Source organism: Ovis aries, chromosome 2 (genome assembly GCF_016772045.2).
Source record: "Ovis aries strain OAR_USU_Benz2616 breed Rambouillet chromosome 2, ARS-UI_Ramb_v3.0, whole genome shotgun sequence".
NCBI lineage: Eukaryota > Metazoa > Chordata > Mammalia > Artiodactyla > Bovidae > Ovis > Ovis aries.
The window spans coordinates 9,133,487-9,154,272 of NC_056055.1; the positions used below are offsets into that span (position 1 = coordinate 9,133,487).

The window sequence follows — 20,786 nt, forward strand, 5'->3', positions numbered from 1 at the left end:
CCAAGGGCTCTGCAGAAGAATGAACAGGGAACACCAGGGGAGGGGGGAGGGCCATTTAAAAGGGTAAATAATTCAGGTGACTTAGCCAGAAGACCTCACTAGAAAGATGACCTTTAAGCACAGCCTTGAAGGAGGGAGGGGTGAGCTTGTGGATCTCTAAGGAAGGGCGTTGCAGGCCAAAGGTGGAGCATGGAGCATGTGCAAACGCAGTCGTGGCAGGGTGCTGGGTGCAGCTGGATAAAGGAAGGATGGGAGGAGACCACAGGGGTAGCAGTGAGACTGAATTTTTTAGTGAAGTCCCAGAGAAGGACTTCAGCCTTTCCTCTGCCTGACATGAGAAGCCAAGGAGCAGAGGAGTGACATGATCAGACACTCTCAGCTGTGTTGACACGAATGGAGACTGGGCTGGAAGAGGCCAGGAGGCCATTGCCATAATCCAGGTGAGAGATGGTGCTGGCTGGGAGGGGTGGGGAGCCGGTGCTCATGGGTGAGGCCAGGAAATGAAGCCAGTGTGACGTTAGTGAAGACAGCCACCAAGACGGAAATTCCCAGAGTGGGGCTTTGGCCAGAGGGAAATTCCCAGAGGGAGCAAGGGCAGGAGACGACCAGGCATCTGGGAGGAAGAAAGGAGAAACTGGGACTGAGAAAAGGACTCGCAGCCTGTGTCATCAGAGCCGGAGGGATCCTTGGAGAGAAAGTGCAACCCAAGTACCTCCTGTTACAGACAGGAGCCTGGACTCAGAGCTGCTGAGCAGGTGAGTGAGGGAAGCAAGAGCTGAAGGAGCAAGGCTGAGCTGTGTTTCCCATTCCAGAGGGGCTGGGAAAAGAATGTGCACTGAGCCCGCATCTATACGCACCTGCCACCCCAGTGGTCACTGTGCAGAGTTAATCACTTACTCCTTTAAGGTGGGCACTACTCAACACTGGTATTTTCCAGGCAGGAAAGTGAGGGTCAAAGAGATTACAGAATCCACCCAAGAGCACAGACCTAGAAAGCAGAAGACAGATCTGACCCCTAAGCATGGGCTGGCCTGTGGGCGCTGCCACAAGTCCTGGCAGAGAAGGGACTGGCTTTCTCTGGCTGTAGTCTTCTATTCATTTAGGAAACAGCCTTGTCCAGAGAACTGCGCCAGACTCTAAGATCTGCGCCAGACTCTAAGATCTGCTGATTTCAATAAGGCAACCCTGGGGTAAAGACTGGGCTTCCCAGGTGGCGCTAGTGGTAAAGAGCTCGCCTGCCAATACAGGGGAAGCAGAAGCACAAGGGTTCCCTCCCTGGGTCAGGAAGATGCCCTGGAGGAGGGCATGGCAACCTACTCTAGTATTCTTGCCTAGAGAATCCCCATGGAGAGAGGAGCCTGGCGGGCTACAGGCCATGGGGTCTCAAAGAGTTGGACTCGACTGAAGCCACTGAGCGCACACACACGTGGTAAAGACTGGCAGAGCAGAGGTAGTATTTCCCACAATTACGTGAATTTGGGGCAGAAGAGGGCCTGGATCTGCTGGAGCCACGGGAGGTTTGGGACAGAAGAGGGGCATGATATCTTGGGGGAAGCTAGTCCAGTATGACCCACTGCTTAAATAACAATGGGCTTCTGGGATTGAGGCCCAGAGCCAGACACCACAGTGCCCTTTCCTCTTCCCACCGCCCACCAAAGCATGGTGTCAAGGATCTTCTGTTGCTGCTGCCCCGACGAGGCGGCTTCCACCACAGGCAGCTGCCACAGTCAAAATGCCTGCCCACAGCGTCACCCACGGACCTTCGGTAGGTTCCACGCATGGGTGTTGTGGTACTTTGAAAAACACCGAATCATTTCTCTAGACTTCTGACTCCCCACCCAGCTTCTGCTCTGGGTCATTCCAGATTTCTTTCAAGCCTTTTGGGGGTATGGTAGGGGATTTTTTGTTTTTTACTCAAACATGTAACAGCATAGCTAAAAACTATGTCAGTTATTAAATAGACGCTTACTCCTTGGAAGGAAAGTTATGACCAACCTAGACAGCATATTCAAAAGCAGAGACATTACTTTGCCAACAAAGGTCAGTCTAGTCAAGGTTATGGTTTTTCCAGTGGCCATGTATGGATGTGAGAGTTGGACTGTGAAGAAAGCTGAGCACTGAAGCATTGATGCTTTTGAACTGTGGTGTTGGAGAAGGCTCTTGAGAGTCCCTTGGACTGCAAGGAGATCCAACCAGTCCATCCTAAAGAAGATCAGTCCTGGGTGTTCATTGGAAGGACTAATGTTAAGGCTGAAACTCCAGTACTTTGCCCACCTGATGAGAAGAGCTGACTCATTGGAAAAGACCCTGATGCTGGGAGGGAATGGGGGCAGAAGGAGAAGGGGACGACAGAGGATGAGATGGTTGGATGGTATCATCGACTCAATGGACATGGGTTTGGGTGGACTCCAGGAGTTGGTGATGGACAGGGAGGCCTGGCATGCTGCGGTTCATGGGGTTGCAAGGGGTTGGACACGACTGAGCGACTGAACTGAACTGAACTGAACTGATGACCGATTTAAGCCCTACACACCAGTCCGAGCTCAGTCTCAGCTATTTACTGTGCATGTCTCTGAATCTCTCTCAGCTTCAGCATCTTCTCTGCAAAATGAGGATCATGACAATACACCACCTGCTTTTCAGGCTGTTAGGAAGATGAAATGAAGCAACATATATAAATGTCTAGACTACGGCCCCACCCAGGCACTCAATAGATGGTAATCGTGTATACATCAGAGTCAGGGCCAGACAGGCTGTGCTGAAGTGGCAACGAAATTTTAAGATCTCAATTCCTTAACCCAGTTTGAGGTTATCTGTAGCTCGAGAAAGCAGAATATTTTTTTAAAGTCACTAATAATATGCAAATATCCCAAGGAGGATATGACCAAGACCATTACCATTCACACGTAATTCAAAGCCTTTACCCGGGATAAATATTTTCCTTCACTCTTTCAGATCTGAATGCAGACCCTCAAAGAAATAATATGTCAACGAGATACCAACGTAGTCATCAACGTCACTTCAACAATTTTGTGTTGAAGAAGTGTGTTCCTGGGAGACCCTGATTTGTATAGATGGCAGCCCCTCGAGTGCGTGTGAGGCTGCATGGTCACTAGAGTGTCTCCAGGAGGAAGAGGGTGGCAAACAGGGACCATGAAGACTGATTCAGAAACTCCTGGAGGAGGAGGCGATGTCTGAGCCATCCCTGTGCCACCAGCAAGAATCGCCTCAGCTCCTGGAAAAACCACTAGGAGCCACCTCCAATTAAAGTCCTTAGTTGCATCGTAGGCCTGTGTTCTTCCTCTTTTTTTTTCCCCCTCTCCCAGCCCTGCTTCTGAGATCTCCTTGAGTAGGGGACAATTAGAATCTGGCATCCCTGATTACAAAGTGAGGTTTGATAAATGTCCATCGACAGAGGAATGGATAAAGACGATGCGGTGCACATATATGCAAGGGAACATGACTCAGCCATTAAAAAGAACGAAACAATGCCATGTGCAGCAGCATGGATGGATCCAGAGACTGTCACACCGGGTGAAGTCAGACAGAGAAGGAAAAGTTGCATGCCATCCCTTAAATGTGGAATCTGAAGAGAAATTATACAAATGAACTTACTTACAAAACAGAGACTCACGGTCTCAGAGAACGAACTTATGGTTGCTGGGACAGAGGAAGGATGAGGCGAAGGGATAGTTAGGGAGTTTGGGATGGACATGTACACGTTGCTGTATTTTAAATGGATAACCATCAAAGACCTACTGTATATTATTTAAAAAAAAAACTAAGTAAAAAAGAAAACAACAAAGAAATGAGGCTTGATTCTAAAGCACTTTCGGTCACTCCTCACCCACCTGACGAAGGGCTTGGGAGAGGCTGGTCAGCGTAACGGGCAGCTCTAAATAGACGTGGCAATAACTGTCTGGTGCTGGAAGGCGCAATACTGCTCGCCTACGCGGGACTCGATTTGGTGCTCCGGGCCCTGGTGAACAGCGGGGCAGGAAGCGCAAAGCTCTGTAGGCAGCAGCCCCAGAGAGTGCAGTGCACAGCCCATGCACGTGTAGGGAGCTGTGCTGAAGCACAGGGCGTGCCAACAGGAGTCACACACAAGAGACCCCAAGTGGCTCCAACTTTAGCCAGGGAGCCAGGCACGGGAGCACATCGCTTCACACAGCAGACAATGATTTGCAAACAATGACACTGGGGAATCTGGCAACCACCCTGGGGGTGTGGTGGAAGGCTTCCTGGTGCTTGAGCTTCCTGAAAGTCAAAAAAGAAAGAGGAGGGGGGAATGGTATTCCAGAAAAGGGGAGCAAAATAGGCAAATTTGGGAAATAGAGACACAAGCTGATAGGAATATAAGGTAGTGAACTTCGTGTTTAGAAAGATGAAAGTGAAGACCTGAGCCAGGGCATGGGGGGAGGTGAGGGGAACAGAGCATTAAGAATCTTAAATCCAGGAAAAGAAAGTTAGACGCTGTCTGGAAGGTAATGGGGAGTCAAGACAGGTAATGTTTAGGCAATAGTTACAGAGCCATATTTCTAGTTTTTGCAGTGTGAACATGGTGAGTTGCTAAGGCAACATTTACTCCTTGTGTCTGCCCCCAGCACAGAAGAATAAAGGAAGAGGATGTCTTACACCAGGATATCATAGGTTACAATTCATACCTACAACAGGTAGGTATCAAAAGGTCATCCTGGCTGCAATTTGAAGGATGTGCTATTTGAAAAGGAGTGTGAGCAATCCTGGTAATGTATAAATCTGGTATATTGCTTACTTTTCTAAGTACTTTATAAGTATCAACTCACTTAGCATAACAATCCAACAAGGACAGTACTGTTATTACTCTGTTTTTACAAGTCAGGAAACTGAGATACAGTGCGTAAGTCTCTGAAAATTACACTAATAGTAAGTATCAGAGCTGATATTTGAACCCAGGACTCCTGGTTCCAGATTCAATACTCTTAACCAACCGGTTATGCTGCCCTTCACAATGATGGTAGAATGACAGTCAGTGGTTGCTTTTGGCTCCCAGCTGACTATTTGTTGCCTGCTCTTCAAACCTGGTGCTGGCCCCTTTGAAATCTTTTTCCCTCGGCAGTTAGTGCAATGTCATGCTTTGTCGCTACGGGGTGCTACAGATAGTGGTAGACACGGGGCTCTCCTTCTGCTCTGGGGAGCTCCTCTTAAGAAGGCTCCTGTAGCAGCTTCTTGGGTATCTGGCTCTGGCAGTTCACATGGCTTCTCCCGCACCCAGATCCGGAAGCATGTGGTGGTGGTCAGTAGCACTTAGCAGCCAGCAGCTTCTCCGGTGCCTTCCCCCAGCAAATGGAGCAGTGCCTCCATCTCTCTGGACAGCTAGAGATATCTAGCTATCTATCTAGCACCCTAGAGGGCATATTTCTAAAACATTCTGTCAACATGGCATCTCAGAGACTTCTCTGCATCCAGGGGGCCACAGCCATGTCATTTCCAAGATCCATACTTCAGCTGGGGATGGAGCGGGGGCGGGAGGGGGTCTCTTCCTTGGGGGCTCTATCTCAGCCCTTTGGTGGTGGCTATGCCTTAGATCTGCTATTTCTATATTCTTTATAGGAGATTACTTCTTATTAACTAATCCATTATTTCGACCTCCCCATTAAAGTTAGTAATTCTCTATATTAAATGCCTTATATTCAAATGACTGTGTGCTTTCTGTCTTCTGATTGGCCCCTGACTGATACATCCAAAAAGAGGCTGCCTAAGCAATCAGGACAGACAGTGACATAGGTATGCACTAGGTCAGCAGCTCTAGGATGGAGAAGAGAGTCCCAAGTTACAATATATATCTCAGGTAAAGCCACGCTCTAACTCAGAACTGTATAGGGAAGAACATTCTGTACAATGAGGTTCTTGACTTCGTTTGCAAAACACAGAACTGAGAAAAGGGTGGCAGTGAGGCCAAGTTGACCGCGCATGGGCGATCATGTCATCTTGGGCTATCTCAAGCTAGAGGAGCCTATGGGATATCTCAGTGGTCACATCCAGAAGAGTTTTAGAAATGCGTATCAGGAAAAGGTAAAAGAACAATGGTGGGAAGGGAACCTCCAGCAAGCCCTAGGCTCCTCATGTCTTGGAACTGTTTCTTGCAACAGATACAGTGCGCGATCTGCACATAAAAGATGCTCCGTAAATGCCATCTCCTGCCTTGAGAAGCCACGTCACAGAACCTGTCAAATGGCTCCTGGCCTCAGGATGATATCTTTCTCTAGAGGATTTTCAAATAATGAAAATAATAAGGAAGCCACAGTTGGGCCTCACCTCTGAATATGGCAGACTCACTGGTATCAGACTAACCCTCCTGCTTGAGAGTAGCTTAAAAGCCTGTGGTTTCTTTTTCCTTAAATCTGTCTGAATGTATCAGAGAGCTACCAAGGCAGTGAGGACCTGAGGGGCCAAGATCCTGGAGAGAAATGAAGTCCAGAGAGATGAAATGGACATCAAGGTCTTCTCACCTACTCCAGGCACTTGCCAATTCCTAAAGAGTCTAGAAGGCTGAAGAAGTGGGCAGAGCTTCCAGCAGAATCACAGCTTAGAGGCTGGGGGCTCACCCTGGAGGAAAAGGATTGGCTGTTAAAACCTTTTATAAAATAGGTTTCTAGTTAAAGTTCCTGAAGAGCGAGGACCTGAAAATCAATGCTAACCAGAAACAGACTAAATCTAACTAGGACTAAAACCCAGAGTCAAACTATTTCAACTTTACCTTTCTCAGAAGCAAAAATAAATCTTTTCTGAAGGAATATCCAGAGTCTTGTACATTTTTTCAATCCTTCATTTTTTTTAAGAGTCTAGCATTCAATGAAAAATTACCAGGCATACTAGAAGATCAGATCAACTGACCAAAAACAAAAGGAACATATTTACAGAAGAACCAGATATTGGAATGAGCAGATGTGGACTACTGAAGAAAAAAAAATTTAATTTTGAAAAAAAATATTGAAGAAAATAGATGATAGGATGGAAAATTATATCTGAGAACTCTAAACTATTTTAAAAATCAGTTAAAACCTATAGGACTGAATATTACAATAGCTGAAATTAAGAACTCAATTGAAAGGACTTCCCTGGTGGTCCAGTGGTTAAGACTCTTCATTTCCTGTGCAGGGGGCTGCAGGTTCAATCCCAGGTCTGGGAACTAAGATCCCCACATGCTGCATGATGTGGCCAAGAAAACAACAACAAAATCAAACAAACAAAAAGCAAAAGAGAGTAAAAGTAATGGGGCAAAGATAGTTCAGTAAAAAAAAAAACTCATACTAAAGCTCGAAGAACCAAAAGAACAGAAAGCACAAAGTCTTAGAGATACAGTGATAAGACTTTAACACACATATCCTTAGAGTCCCAGAAGGAGACAAGAAAAAAAAAGGTAGAAGCTATGATGAAAAATACTATGTCCCAGATTTCAAGTTGTGCTCTGAACCCCAAGCAGGATGAATATAAAGAAATTTACATCTAGGCAGATCAAAATACAATTGCTGGAACCCAAAGCGGAGAGAAAACTGTAAGAACAGCACAGAGCTGACAAGTAGTGAAAGCCAATGACATCTTCCAAAGGTTGGGGGCAGAGGGAGCGGGGGGAGCTGTAGTTCTCTGGAATTCCTGACTTCCCAAAAATTCCTTTCAAAAATAAAAACACAATAGAGACCTCTCAGCAAACCAAAACTCATTCTGTCACCAGAAGATCTGTACTGGAAGGAAAATACTCAAGGTACTTTTAAATACAGTTAACACTATTCTACAGAACAATTCCAAAGGTAGTTTTCTGGAGAAGGTGAATGAACCTAGATTAATGTGTAGAAATGCAGGAAGGGACAAAGGGTAACAACAAAGTAAGAAATGAAGAATAACAAGAAGTAAAGATATGGATAAACCTAATGGACACCGACTATATAAAACATTAACAATGATGTCTGTTGTGGTTTACCATACAGCAAGAATTGAAACTCATTATAGAGAGCATCACAGGCAGAAAAGGTGAGAGAGTTCTAAACTCTTTGGATTGTCCAGAAAGTGGCAGAAGGATTCTCTTATAACAGACTTGAGTGAGTCAAGAATGTATCTTGTAATTTAGGGTAACCACTAAGGGAAAAGAATGCATACCTCACAAGCTAGTAATACACAAATCACAAAACCTTAATGCAAATGAAGGCAAAAGAGTACAGAAAAAAGGACACAGAAAGGGAGAACCAGTGGAAAGTAAATAGTAAGATGGACTATTTAAGCTCAAATCTATTTAACATATCAGGAAACACACTAGGCATAGCATAGTAAATATTCTAGCTAAAAAACAAAGACTGAAAAATTAAAAAAATAAAAATTAAAAAAAAAACAAAGACTGAATATTTTTAATCCCATGTTTATAAGGGGCGTATCTTAAATATAGGGATAGAGATAAATTGAGAGTAAAATTACGAAGAGATATACTATATAATCAGTAATCAAAAGAAAGCTAATGTATCAAAGTAGATTTTCAAGGCAAAAATCTAGTAGAGATAAGGAGGGACATTTCATAAAGATAAAAGGGTCAGATCAGGCAGTTTTAATGATTCTAAATGTGCATGCATGGAAGAAGAACAAAATTTGTCAGAAGTGAATTAAAATACATGTTCACACAAAAACCTGTACACAATCGCTTATAGCAGCATTATTCATAATAGGCAAGAAGTAGGTTCATTACCCCAAATGATGAATGGATAGACAAAATGTGGTGTATAAAAGAAATGGAATATTACTGAGTCATTAAAAAGGAGTAAAGCACTGATACATGCTACAATGTGGATGAATCTTGAAAATATTGTTTTGTGAAAAAACAGTCAGACCTAAAAAGCCACAAACTGTGTGATTCCCTTTATAGGAAACGTCCAGAACTGGAAAATCCATAGAGAGAAAAAGTAGATCAGTCATTGTCAAGTGCTGGGGAGAAGTCAAGGGGGTGACTGAATGGGTAGGGGGCTTTTTTTGGTGGGGAAAGCAGAGGTGATGAAAATGTTCTAGAATTAATTAGTGGTAATGTTTGTGTAATTTTGTGAATATATGAAATACAACTGAATTTTATTCTTTAACATGGTGAATTTTATGGCATATTAATTACATCTCAATATTTTAAACTCTGGAATTAAAACAAGAAAACTTGTCAAAAGTAAAAGGAGAAAACATAAAATCTACAATCCTAGTTGGAAATTTTCCTCTCTTGATAGAACCAACCAACCAAATTCCGTAAGGATATAGATTTGAATAACGTTAAGTAAAATCTTACCAAATAGACACAGGTAGAAAACAGCATGTAGCAGCTAAAGAAAAGACAGCGTCGGATGACGGAGCCCTTACTACAGACCACACTGTGAACCAGCCTTGTGCTTTACACGCATCACCTCAACTCATCTCCCTGTCATCACACACTCCCTTAACAGATGAGAAGGAACAGAGGGTGAGCATCTGGTCCAAAATCTCCCACCAGCTGTTCTTAAAACCCCGCCAGGCTTCTTCCGGTACTGAATTTCAGAGAGATCAGACTGGAATCTTTATTCACATAAGGACATCTCATGGTGCTGGGGTAACTGAGCTCTGATGCAGAATGAATAAACATGAACTGTTAAGGAACCATGTCATCCACATGAACATACCTGGGGCACCTACAGCAACAAGACATAGTGAGAGATCAAAAATAATCATGACAGCCACAATTTATTGAGATTTTACTCAAGTTTGCAACTCACAGTTGTAAGCACTTAACAGTATTTTTCCTATCATTTAATTTTCACAATCAGTTGCCAGGTAGACACACTTATCCCCACTCCACCCTTGAGGACTGAGACCCAAGGATGGGAGGCACCTTCCCTAAAGTGTCAGTCCTTGGATTTGAATACATGCGGCTCTGGAATCCAAGCCATCCACTCCCACTTCACAACACAGCACCATCTTCACCGGCACATACTTATCATTAACACAGAACCCCAAAACAGCCCACATGTTCTTTTATGGAATCTCATCTTCACAGCAACCTTGTAAGGTCTAGGCAAGACAGAGATCACAGAACTTTCTAAAAGAAGAAATGAGACTTGAATGCAAAGAAACGTATCTTGTGGGCATACCTGAATGGCCCATCTGCCCAGTGAGACCACCAGAAACTCTACAGAGAGGGAAAGGCAGGAAAGAACACATCAAGGGCCCTTTAAGGAGAAACTGCTGTTTTCTCAAAACACACACATTTTTATTCTCTGTTATTATATTTACCAGGGCTTTGTAGCTGGATGATAAACGTGGGCTTCTGCTGATCAGGCAGTGATCACGTTTATGAATAAATCTCATTAAGCAAAGCAGGCCACAGCATTGGCCAAAGAGAAATGCTTAAAGCAGCCATTTCCAAGAGCTGGTCTATGCTCATGCTTTCTCTTTTCTGGCCCAGAGAAAATGAACAGTCAGATTCATCTCTTACATGGTAAGTCAGCCACATAATTACATTTCATGTTCACTAGAGTCATTTATAGAGTGAACTGACATTCAGAGAGGTTAACCTAGCCAAAGTCACACTGCTAAGCAGAAGTAGATCTGGGATGAGAATCCAGGTTTCCTGCAACCCCATCCAAATGATTATCAAGTCTGGGGTACCTTATCTGTGTGAAGCTATAAAACCTTTCTACATGTAGACAAAGGCATAACAGACAGAAAGGCCAAGGGCAGGAATGGAACAGAAAATGCTGGAACTTTCCACATATTTGACTTTGAAAGGGCCAATTAAAAAAAAGGAAAAATCCAAGCTACCCTTTATACAGATGTGTAAACTGAGGACCAGCCAAAACTTACATAGCTAAAAGTGGCAGTTCAAGACCAGAACCCCAGTCTGTGCCAACTCTACTCATCATTCAACTGAGTACAGAGAGTGTTTTGCAAAAGCTACTATTGAGATGACAAGCACTCGACCCACAAGAATTTCTTTTCCTTAGCAGGTCTAGGTCATACACAAAAAGTATAAGTCTTTGTCCTTGAGGGGTTTATGGTCTAGCTAGAAAAACAGGCCTGTGCACAGGAAATCAGAATCAATAACAAAACGGCAGTAAAGGCAGCAGCTACATCAAGAACTCAAAGGAAATTCCCAGGGGCCCAGTGGTTAAGTCTGGAACTTTCACTGTAGAGGCCCAGGTTTAGTCCCTGGGCAGGGAACCATCCAGCATGCCATGTGACACAGCCTGAAGGCAAAATAATAATAGTAATTTTTTAAAAAGAGAGAGAGAGAATTTAAGGGAGGCAGAGTCAGGAATTCCCTGGAGACCCAGTGGTTAGGACCCAGTACTTTCACTGCCAAGGGCCTGGTTTCAAGCCCTGGTCAGGGACCTAAGATATGCAAGTCCTGTGGTATGGCCAAAAAAACCAAGGTGAGATGATTTGGATTAATAGATTAAAGAGGTAATTTTTAAAAATAAAAAAATAGAAGTGGCAGAGATGTTGGAAGGCTTCCTGAAGGAGGGGTAAGGGCAGCTAGGCTTTAAAACATGCAAGGAGGAGGGGCAATATGGGGGAGGGGACTAAGAGGTACAGACTCCCATGTATAAAATAAATAAGCTACAAAGATATACTGTACAACACAGGGAATACAGCCAATATTTTATAATAACTATAAATGGAGCATAGCCCTTAAAGATGAGGAATCACTACATTGTACACCTGAAACTTACATAGTACATCTTACAGCAACTATACCTCAATTTTAAACATCTTTTTTTAAAGAAAGCATGCATAGGAATCCAACAGACGAAAAAGAATAGCTACGTCAGTTCAGGAAACATTTTCAACCTATGAAGTATTTTTATGAGCGATGAAGCCAAAATTGCAGATGATGGCCAGGTCTTCGGCACGGGGGAGCCTTTAAGTGCCAGGCTGGGGTCTTTAGATTTGGGCCCAGGGAACAATGGGTCTTCGTATTTTTTCAGAAGCAGAGCACCTGGAAGCCTCTGAGCTCTTCATGGAATTCCACGAGGGAGAGGTTTCGCTTCACTGCAGGACAGCATTAGTGTGAGGGAACAGGACTGCCGTTCTCCGTCTGCGGTGAGACCACACCCACAGACACGTGTGTCTTGGAACGAAGTAAGTCCTCTGATCAGACAGGATCAGTCTCTTCCAAATCTTCTCATTAGGAGTTACATGCTGTTCATTCCCTCCTTCTGTCTCCTGAAGGCCTGCGTGCTAGCAGACAAGCCCAAGTGACATCGTTTTTCACAAAATGTAGGGCAAGAACAACTTAAAAGTGGAGAACATTCTGAGAATTTACTTCTTTGCTTCAGATTGGGAAGGGGGCATCTTATAATTTAAGAGGCTCAAGGCAACGCCGCAAAGAGCAGAGTCCTCCCTGAGTCTCCATCTGACACGAAGCGGGTGAGGACCGGAGCATCGCCTGAAAGCAAGCTTTGGGCCCACTTTCAGCCCCATCTGGTCATCTTCACATTTTCAGGGCTCACCAGACAATGAAAGGGATGGGCGAGGGGCCCCTTCCACTCATGCCAACGGTTCTAAGCAGCACAGAAAGTAGGTCAGAGTGGGACCATCGGCTTCTGCAAAGGCCAGGGGTCAGCGTGGACTGTCGACAAGCCATTTTGGTGCAGGGTCCTGGAGTGAACACCAGATCCCCAGTGCTGACATGACTGACAGCCTCAAGGCAACCCAGAGCCTCACCATCAGCCACCCCGGGGCTCCAAGGCCTCCCTGTCCTCTCACCTTCAGTCCTGGAGGAAGAGGAGTACCTTCGTTCCAAGGTCACCTGGTCAGGAATGGGCAGCACCCCGTGCCCAGGATGTAGGCTTCTATGAGCTGGCAGGGGCATGGAATCCTTGGAGAGTCCATGTGTCGTGTCCCCAGTGCCTGGGGAAGCTGAGAGGTCACGAGGAGCCGGATGTAGTAGCCACCAAACACTGCCAGCAGCTGCTGGGCCATTTCCTGGAAGAGGCAAGGGGGCAGAGTGAGCACCACAGAGAAGTAGCTAAAGAGTGAGGAGAAGGCCAAGTGGTCCTTGGCTTTGACACTGGTCCAGCAGTGATACTCACTAAGAAGAACCTGGCCAGGCCCTCAGCCAGGGTTCTTGCAAGATGCCTGAATGGGTCCGGAACTCCAGCTCTCAAGCTCTGTGGGGCTACTGCAGTCTCAATTTCCTCATCTCCAAGGTGGGTAACCTAACTGCTGATAGGCGATAATACGCACAAAAAAGCTTCCCTAGTGGCTCAGACGGTAAAGCATCTGCCTGCAATGTGGGAGACCTGGGTTCGATCCCTGGGTCGGGAAGATCCCCTGGAGAAGGAAATGGCAACCCATTCCAGTACTCTTGCCTAGAAAATCCCATGGATGGAGGAGCCTGGCAGGCTATATAGTCCATGGGGTTACAAAGAGTCGGACACGACTGAGCAGCTTCACTTTCACTTTCATGCACAAAAAAGCTAGGGAGCACTACAGAAATTACCATCAGCTTATAACAGCCAACTGCACACACACACACAGACACGCTGTCTCTTTCTCTCTCTTCTTCCAGTTTCAAGTGATTTTGTAAAGTACACGAGGTCAAGGCAATGCACCTGAAGAGAAGCACCAGAAAACGGAGGCAGGGTTGGGAGAATATCCCTATGACGGCAGATTCTTCAATTTACACAGGGTAGTACCTGCTGTATTACTTCAAACTAGTACTCCTATATTAAAAGTGCTTATCAAGGCTACCAGATCACGCCTCTCTCCTCTATGCTGTGTGAGCCCCCTAGAGAAAATAAAGGATGCTCTGATCCAGGGAAAGTGGGGTTTAGGGCCTGACTCAGTTGGATATTTAGGGGCAAAAAAAAGCTGAGCCTAAGAGCGTCAGGGGACCGTCCCCGTCCCACTGGGAACCTGCCTTCACTTCCTGCCCTCATGCATGTGAGAGGAGCAGGTTTCTCTCCAAGAAACTACAATGCATCATTTCACCTTGGTCACGTATTTGTGCTGGTTTGCTGGCTGAGGCCAAAGGCCTGTTCAAGCAGAGGTGTGTGTACAAAGGATCTGACATAAGACAAACACAGTATGATTCCATTTAAAAGAGGCACATACAGCAATAAATTCAGGAAGGCCAGGTGGCTCCGTGCTAAAGAATCCACCTGCTGATGCAGGAGACCCAGGTTCAGTCCGAGTCAGGAAGATCCCCTGGAGCAGGAAATGACAGTCCACTCCAGTATTCTTGACTAGGAAATTCCATAGACAGAGGAGCCTGGTGAGCTACCGTCCATGGGGTTGCAAAGCGTCAGATAAGACTGAGTGACCGAGCACATGTGCGTGTGTGTGTCTGCTAGTTGCTCAGTCATGTCCGACGCTATGGACTGTAGCCCATCAGGCTCCACTGTCCATGGAACTCTCCAGGCAAGAATACTGGAGTGGGTTGCCATGTCCTTCTCCAGGAGATCTTCCCGACCCAGGTACTGAACCCGGGTCTCCTGCGTTGCAGACAGATTTTTTACCACTGAGCATGCACACAGAGCAATAAATTCATAGAGACAGAAAGTAGAATGGTGGCTCCCAGGGGCAGGGGAAGGTAAGAGAGTTGGTATTTTAATGGGTATGTGGTTTCAATGGTGAACAATGAAGATAAAAAGGTTTACGAGGAGGATGTTGTGATAGTTGCACAACAGTGTGAATGTACTTAGTTCAGTTCAGCTCAGTTCAGTCGCTCAGTCGTGTCCGACTCTTTGTGACCCCATGAACTGCAGCACGCCAGGCCTCCCTGTCCATCACCAACTCCAGGAGTTCATTCAGACTCACGTCCATTGAGTCAGGGATGCCATCCAGCCATCTCATCCTGGGTCGTCCCCTTCTCCTCCTGCCCCCAATCTCTCCTAGCATCAGAGTCTTTTCCATTGAGTCAACTCTTCACATGAGGTGTCCAAAGTACTGGAGCTTCAGCTTTAGCATCATTCCTTCCAAAGAAATTCCAGGGCTGATCTCCTTCAGAATGGACTGGTTGGATCTCTTGCAGGCCAAGGGACTGTCAAGAGTCTTCTCCAACACCACAGTTCAAAAGCATCAATTCTTCAGCGCTCAGCCTTCTTCACAGTCCAAATCTCACATCCATACATGACCACTGGAAAAACCATAGCCTTGACTAGACGGACCTTAGTAGGCAAAGTAATGTCTCTGCTTTTGAATATACTGTCTAGGTTGGTCATAACTTTTCTTCCAAGGAGTAAGTGTCTTTTAATTTCATGGCTGCAGTCACCATCTGCAGTGATTTTGGAGCCCCCAAAATAAAGACTGACACTGTTTCTACTGTTTCCCCATCTATTTCCCATGAAGTGATGGGACCAGATGCCATGATCTTTGTTTTCTGAATGTTGAGCTTTAAGCCAACTTTTTCACTCTCCTCTTTCACTTTCATCAAGAGGCTTTTAGTTCCTCTTCACTTTCTGCCATAAGGGTGGTGTCATCTGCATATCTGAGGTGATTGATATTTCTCCCGGCAATCTTGATTCCAGCTTGTGTTTCTTCCAGTCCAGAGTTTCTCATGATGTACTCTGCATAGAAGTTAAATAAGCAGGGTAACAAGATACAGCCTTGATGTACTCCTTTTCCTATTTGGAACCAGTCTGTTGTTCCATGTCCAGTTCTAACTGTTGCTTCCTGACCTGCACACAGATTTCTCAAGAGGCAGGTCAGGTGGTCTGGTATTTCCATTTCTTTCAGAATTTTCCACAGTTTATTGTGATCCACACAGTCAAAGGCTTTGGCATAGTCAATAAAGCAGAAATAGATATTTTTCTGGAACTCTCTTGCTTTTTCCATGATCCAGCGGATGTTGGCAATTTGATCTCTGGTTCCTCTGCCTTTTCTAAAACCAGCTTGAACATCAGGGATGTAACGGTTCACGTATTGCTGAAGTCTGGCTTGGAGAATTTTGAGCATTACTTTACTATGTGAAATGAGTGCAATTGTGCGGTAGTTTGAGCATTCTTTGTCATTGCCTTTCTTTGGGATTGGAATGAAAACTGACCTTTTCCAGTCTTCTGGCCACTGCTAAGTTTTCCAAATTTGCTGGTATATTGAGTGCAGCACTTTCACAGCATCATCTTTCAGGATTTGAAACAGCTCAACTGGAATGCCATCACCTCCACTAGCTTTGTTCGTAGTGATGCTTTCTAAGGCCCACTTGACTTCACATTCCAAGATGTCTGGCTCTAGATTAGTGATCACATCATCATGATTACCTGGGTCGTGAAGATCTTTTTTGTACAGTTCTTCCGTGTATTCTTGCCACCTCTTCTTAATATCTTCTGCTTCTGTTAGGTCCCTACCATTTCTGTCCTTTATCGAGCCCATCTTTGCATGAAATGTTCCCTTGGTATCTCTAATTTTCTTGAAGAGATCTCTAGTCTTTCCCATTCTGTTGTTTGCCTCTATTTCTTTGCATTGATCGCTGAAGAAGGCTTTCTTATCTCTTCTTGCTATTCTTTGGAACTCTGCATTCAGATGCTTATATCTTTCCTTTTCTCCTTTGCTTTTCGCCTCTCTTCTTTTCACAGCTATTTGTAAGGCTTCCCCAGACAGCCATTTTGCTTTTTTGCATTTTTTTTCCATGGGGATGGTCTTGATCCCTGTCTCCTGTACAATGTCATGAACCTCAGTCCATAGTTCATCAGGCACTATATCTATCAGATCTAGACCTTTAAATCTATTTCTCACTTCCACTGTATAATCATAAGGGATTTGATTTAGGTCATACCTGAATAGTCTAGTGGTTTTCCCTATTTTCTTCAATCTAAGTCTGAATTTGGCAATAAGGAGTTCATGATCTGAGCCACAGTCAGCTTCCGGTCTTGTTTTTGTTGACTGTATAGAGCTTCTCCATCTTTGGCTGCAAAGAATAGAATCAATCTGATTTCGGTGTTGACCATCTGGTGATGTCCATGTGTAGAGTCTTCTCTTGTGTTGTTGGAAGAGGGTGTTTGCTATGACCAGTGCATTTTCTTGGCAAAACTCTATTAGTCTTTGCCCTGCTTCATTCTGTATTCCAAGGCCAAATTTTCCTGTTACTCCAGGTGTTTCTTGACTTCCTACTTTTGCATTCCAGTTCCCTATAATGAAAAGGACATCTTTTTTGGGTGTTAGTTCTAAAAGATCTTGTAGGTCTTCATAAAACCGTTCAACTTCAGTTTCTTCAGCATTACTGGTTGGGGCATAGACTTGGATAACTGTGATATTGAATGGTTTGCCTTGGAGATGAACAGAGATCATTCTGTCGTTTCTGAGATTGCGTCCAAGTATGTACTTAAATGCCCTTGAATCATATACTTACAAAGAATTATGGTGGGAAATTTAATACTGGGTGTATTTTATTGCAGTGGAAAAAAATTTAAGTAAAAAAAAAAGAATTGGAAAAACTATGTTTACTGCATGCTCTTATTAACACATTTGGTCTCCAAAGTTCCATCCACCTGTCTAGGATTTCAGGGAAGATGCTCTAGCTCCTTACGTGCGGCACAGCTTAGGTGGTAGGACCCAATAGAACTTTGGAGCAGGAGGAAATGGAATTCAACAGAGATGCACATAAGATTTCAATATCCAACTGCAATTTAAGGAGATAGATTGATGACAGACTGGCTGATAAACAGATTTTCAAATGACCCAAATACTTATCAACGTGCTCATGTTGAGGTAGGCTTACCATCTATCGACACCAACTACACATCCCATGGGACTACACAAAAAAACATACCAAGATACATTTTAAATAGGGGGGTACCTAATAAGTATTTTTTATTTAAAATTTTATATTTATTTTCCTCTTTCAGAGATCTTTCACCTGCAGCCAGTCTGAAGGTAATGCAATTAAGGTGTGGGCTACACCCAGGCTGTTTATGTCGGTACAGTTAAGGATCAAGAATAGGCTTTTGAATTAAAAGGGCCAAGTGGGAATATAAGCTCAGCCACCATGGGACAGACCGGGAACAAGTCACTTCACTTTGCTGAGCCATTTCCTCAGCAGCAAAAGACAGAAAATCGAAACATCTCTCTGGTTGTGCTAGAGTGAGGACTTATTAAAGGAACTTATGGAAAGAAAGCCCAGTGTGCAGTAGTCAATAAATGCCATCAATATCACTATCATTATCATTATTCAAAAAGCAGAAACTAGCTCTGTTGGGTCAGTGTTTCCTTAGCGTTATCCTTTGTACTAGAAAAACGCTGAAAACATCAAATAGCCCACCACTTACTAATTCAGATTGAGCTTTGCACCCATTTACTTTAAAACTGATTAACATAAGCAAAGAAACTCAACAAGAAAATTTGCCTCCTGAAAATCATAGGCTGGTTTCCGCCCTGGATTCTGCCATATTCTCCCTTGTTATGTGACCTTGGGTAAGTCAGCTGACCCCTTGGAAGTTTATTTCACCCAACAGGAAAAAAGGGAAAATAACCCATATTTTAGAGGAAACACTAAAGAATTTTATGCATGACAAAAATCTATAAAAACGTAAGAGGTCATTATAACTATTTATCTGCCTTTCACACACACTGGGTTCCTCCTGAAATATGACAGTCTAGCCCAGGCCGAGACTTGGGCATTGATTGTATTTTCCCTCACTACATTGTAAGGGCAGCTACTTTAAAAACATGTGCACACGCACTGAGATTTGATATTCATGACAGGAAATTGTATTACTATTGGTTTGAATGAATTTGAAAAAAATCATTTAAAAGACCCATCATAGTTAATAGGGTATTTCACATAAACCCAGATATGCATGCACAAGAAAGAATGTGACCTTATATTTTCAGCTCTTTGAAGAGATTAATATATTTATCATTTTCTCTCATAATGGTCCTATTTGCAGGCTCCCCCCTCCCCATCCATGCAAAAGGGAAAGTCTGGACTGGGCTAGACTTTTCATCTCCAAATCTATCGGCAAAAAACCAAAGGCAAGTATTCTCCTGTATCACACCTGCCGGAGATCACCCCTCACTGCATGTCATCCAAACTGTCTGTTCTCATGATGAGAAGGGGGCTTCACAAGCTGCAAACCATATTAGCAGACTTCTGGTCTACCAGCTCTTAGCCATGCCAAACAAACAGCTTAGCTAGCAGGACCCAACAGAACTTTGGAGCAGGAGGAAATGGAATTCAACAGAGATGCACATAAGATTTCAATATCCAACTGCAATTTAAGGAGATAGATAAATTGATGATAGATTGGTTGATAAACAGATTTTAAAATGACCCAAATATTTATCAACATGCTCATGCTGAGGTAGGCTTACCATCCATCAACACACAACTACACATCCCATGGAACTATACAAAAAAATACCAAGATATTTTTTAAATGGAGGGGGGGTACCCAGTATTTTATATTTAAAAATTTATATTTATATTCCTCTAAGCTATCTTTTAAACTGGTGCAGTGAGGAAAAAAAATAGTAGGCTGGAAGAGGTGTATGGTCCTGACCAACTCAGTAAACGCACGTCCCCAGGAATCTACAGTAGAACTTGAGAGCCAGGCACAGACTCTATGCAAACACTCGGTGAAGGAGAGCAGCCCTGACTGGCCCAGGTGCTTGTTACCTCCGGCTCAGCCTCAGGAACAAGCTGGCGAAGTTCAGTCTGCAGGAGCGGCTTCTCCGTGGAACCTGGACGGTCAGGCAGGAGAGGAGTTTCCTCCAGCAGGTTCTCCGGCCCCTCGTCGGCTGTGGGGCTCACCCCAGTCTCCATGACAACACACAGCTGGCTCAATCTGCTTCTCAGCAAGGACTGCAAAGGAAACAGAGAGGGGCTCTGTGGTGTCCTCAGCTGGGTGGATGTAGGAGGCCAGGTGGCTAGCTAAGCATCAGACCCATAGAGGATGGGTGGACTGTCTACAGATTCAGATGCCGACCTCAGGAGACCCTGGAGCTGAGCCACATTGGAGAGATCAGATAATTCCTGCAAAAATACAGTCAGAAGCACTTTTCCTTCCATGCTCTCATCTGTTCCTCAGAATAGCCTGGGACATGAGAATCTTTACCCATATTTGCAGACGAGCAAACTTGAGCTCAAAGGCCTTCTCCTAAGCCACACAGGGATTAACTTCGCTGGATCAGGGCTCAGCCACAATCCTGACTTCAAGACCAACTGTAGCACTTTCGGGGCCCAGGAAATGGGTCCCACGAAAGAAGCACAGAGCTCGAGGATGGGAGGGCTGGGCTCTGAATCCAGCATTTCCAGCTGGCTCTGGGCCTTCTCAGAGCCTCAGTTTCTGATTCTGTGTATGTGAAGCAAAATCTCCTTGTTCTTCCTCAGAACACTGAAGATTCTGAACAAGGGAAAGTCAACTAAATATACGATATTTTCCTCTGCCAGAATCTTTATCATTGTTGTTGTGATAAATGAAATCTATTGTTATTTATTACTATTATTATAATTAAAATAAATGTTCACTATAAGAAATGTGGCAAATGCAACTAGTTTAAAAGGAAGAGAAAAATGGCCATAACATCCTAGGCAAAAACAGCCATGATTCCACAGAGGTATTCTCCCTTCCAAGTAACTTTTTCCTTAGACATTTTTCCAACACCGAGATAATGCAATCTATACAGTTTAGCCTCCTGGTTTATTTTCTTCTTTTGGTTTTTGCTTAAGGTATCTTACTTACCTCTTGTCTCATCTTCATCTCTCGAATGTGATCGGACAAAAACTGCACACAGGTCTCCAGGTCGAAATAGACAAACCAGAGCTGGGGAGAGAAGCAGTCGTGACTACAGAGGACAGAGCCTGCCGGACC

At 44.3% G+C, this 20,786-nt stretch overlaps 1 protein-coding gene and 1 long non-coding RNA gene across 8 annotated transcripts in view; one reads left to right on the forward strand and one right to left on the reverse strand.

The window, feature by feature from the left end:
- Positions 1 to 20,786, reverse strand: part of TMEM268 (transmembrane protein 268) — a 103,675-nt gene that overhangs the window by 65,342 nt on the left and 17,547 nt on the right. For 4 of the 7 annotated variants that reach the window (XM_042242822.2, XM_042242821.1, XM_042242820.1 and 1 more), the window contains 4 exons: positions 20,658 to 20,738; positions 19,592 to 19,777; positions 12,745 to 12,963; positions 9,702 to 12,636 (listed from right to left, as the gene is read on the reverse strand). In XM_042242822.2, coding sequence (XP_042098756.1) covers positions 12,784 to 12,963; positions 19,592 to 19,777; positions 20,658 to 20,738 — 447 coding nt within the window. In that variant the 3' untranslated portion in view covers positions 9,702 to 12,636; positions 12,745 to 12,783. Of the gene's footprint in view, positions 1 to 9,701; positions 12,637 to 12,744; positions 12,964 to 19,591; positions 19,778 to 20,657; positions 20,739 to 20,786 lie in introns of those variants that run through there. The other 3 variants (XM_060408845.1, XM_042242824.1, XM_060408846.1) reach the window with 2 other exon arrangements.
- Positions 541 to 3,287, forward strand: LOC105606607 (uncharacterized). The gene is made up of 2 exons (XR_003588053.2): positions 541 to 755; positions 2,956 to 3,287. It is a non-coding gene; the product is annotated as an uncharacterized LOC105606607 (long non-coding RNA).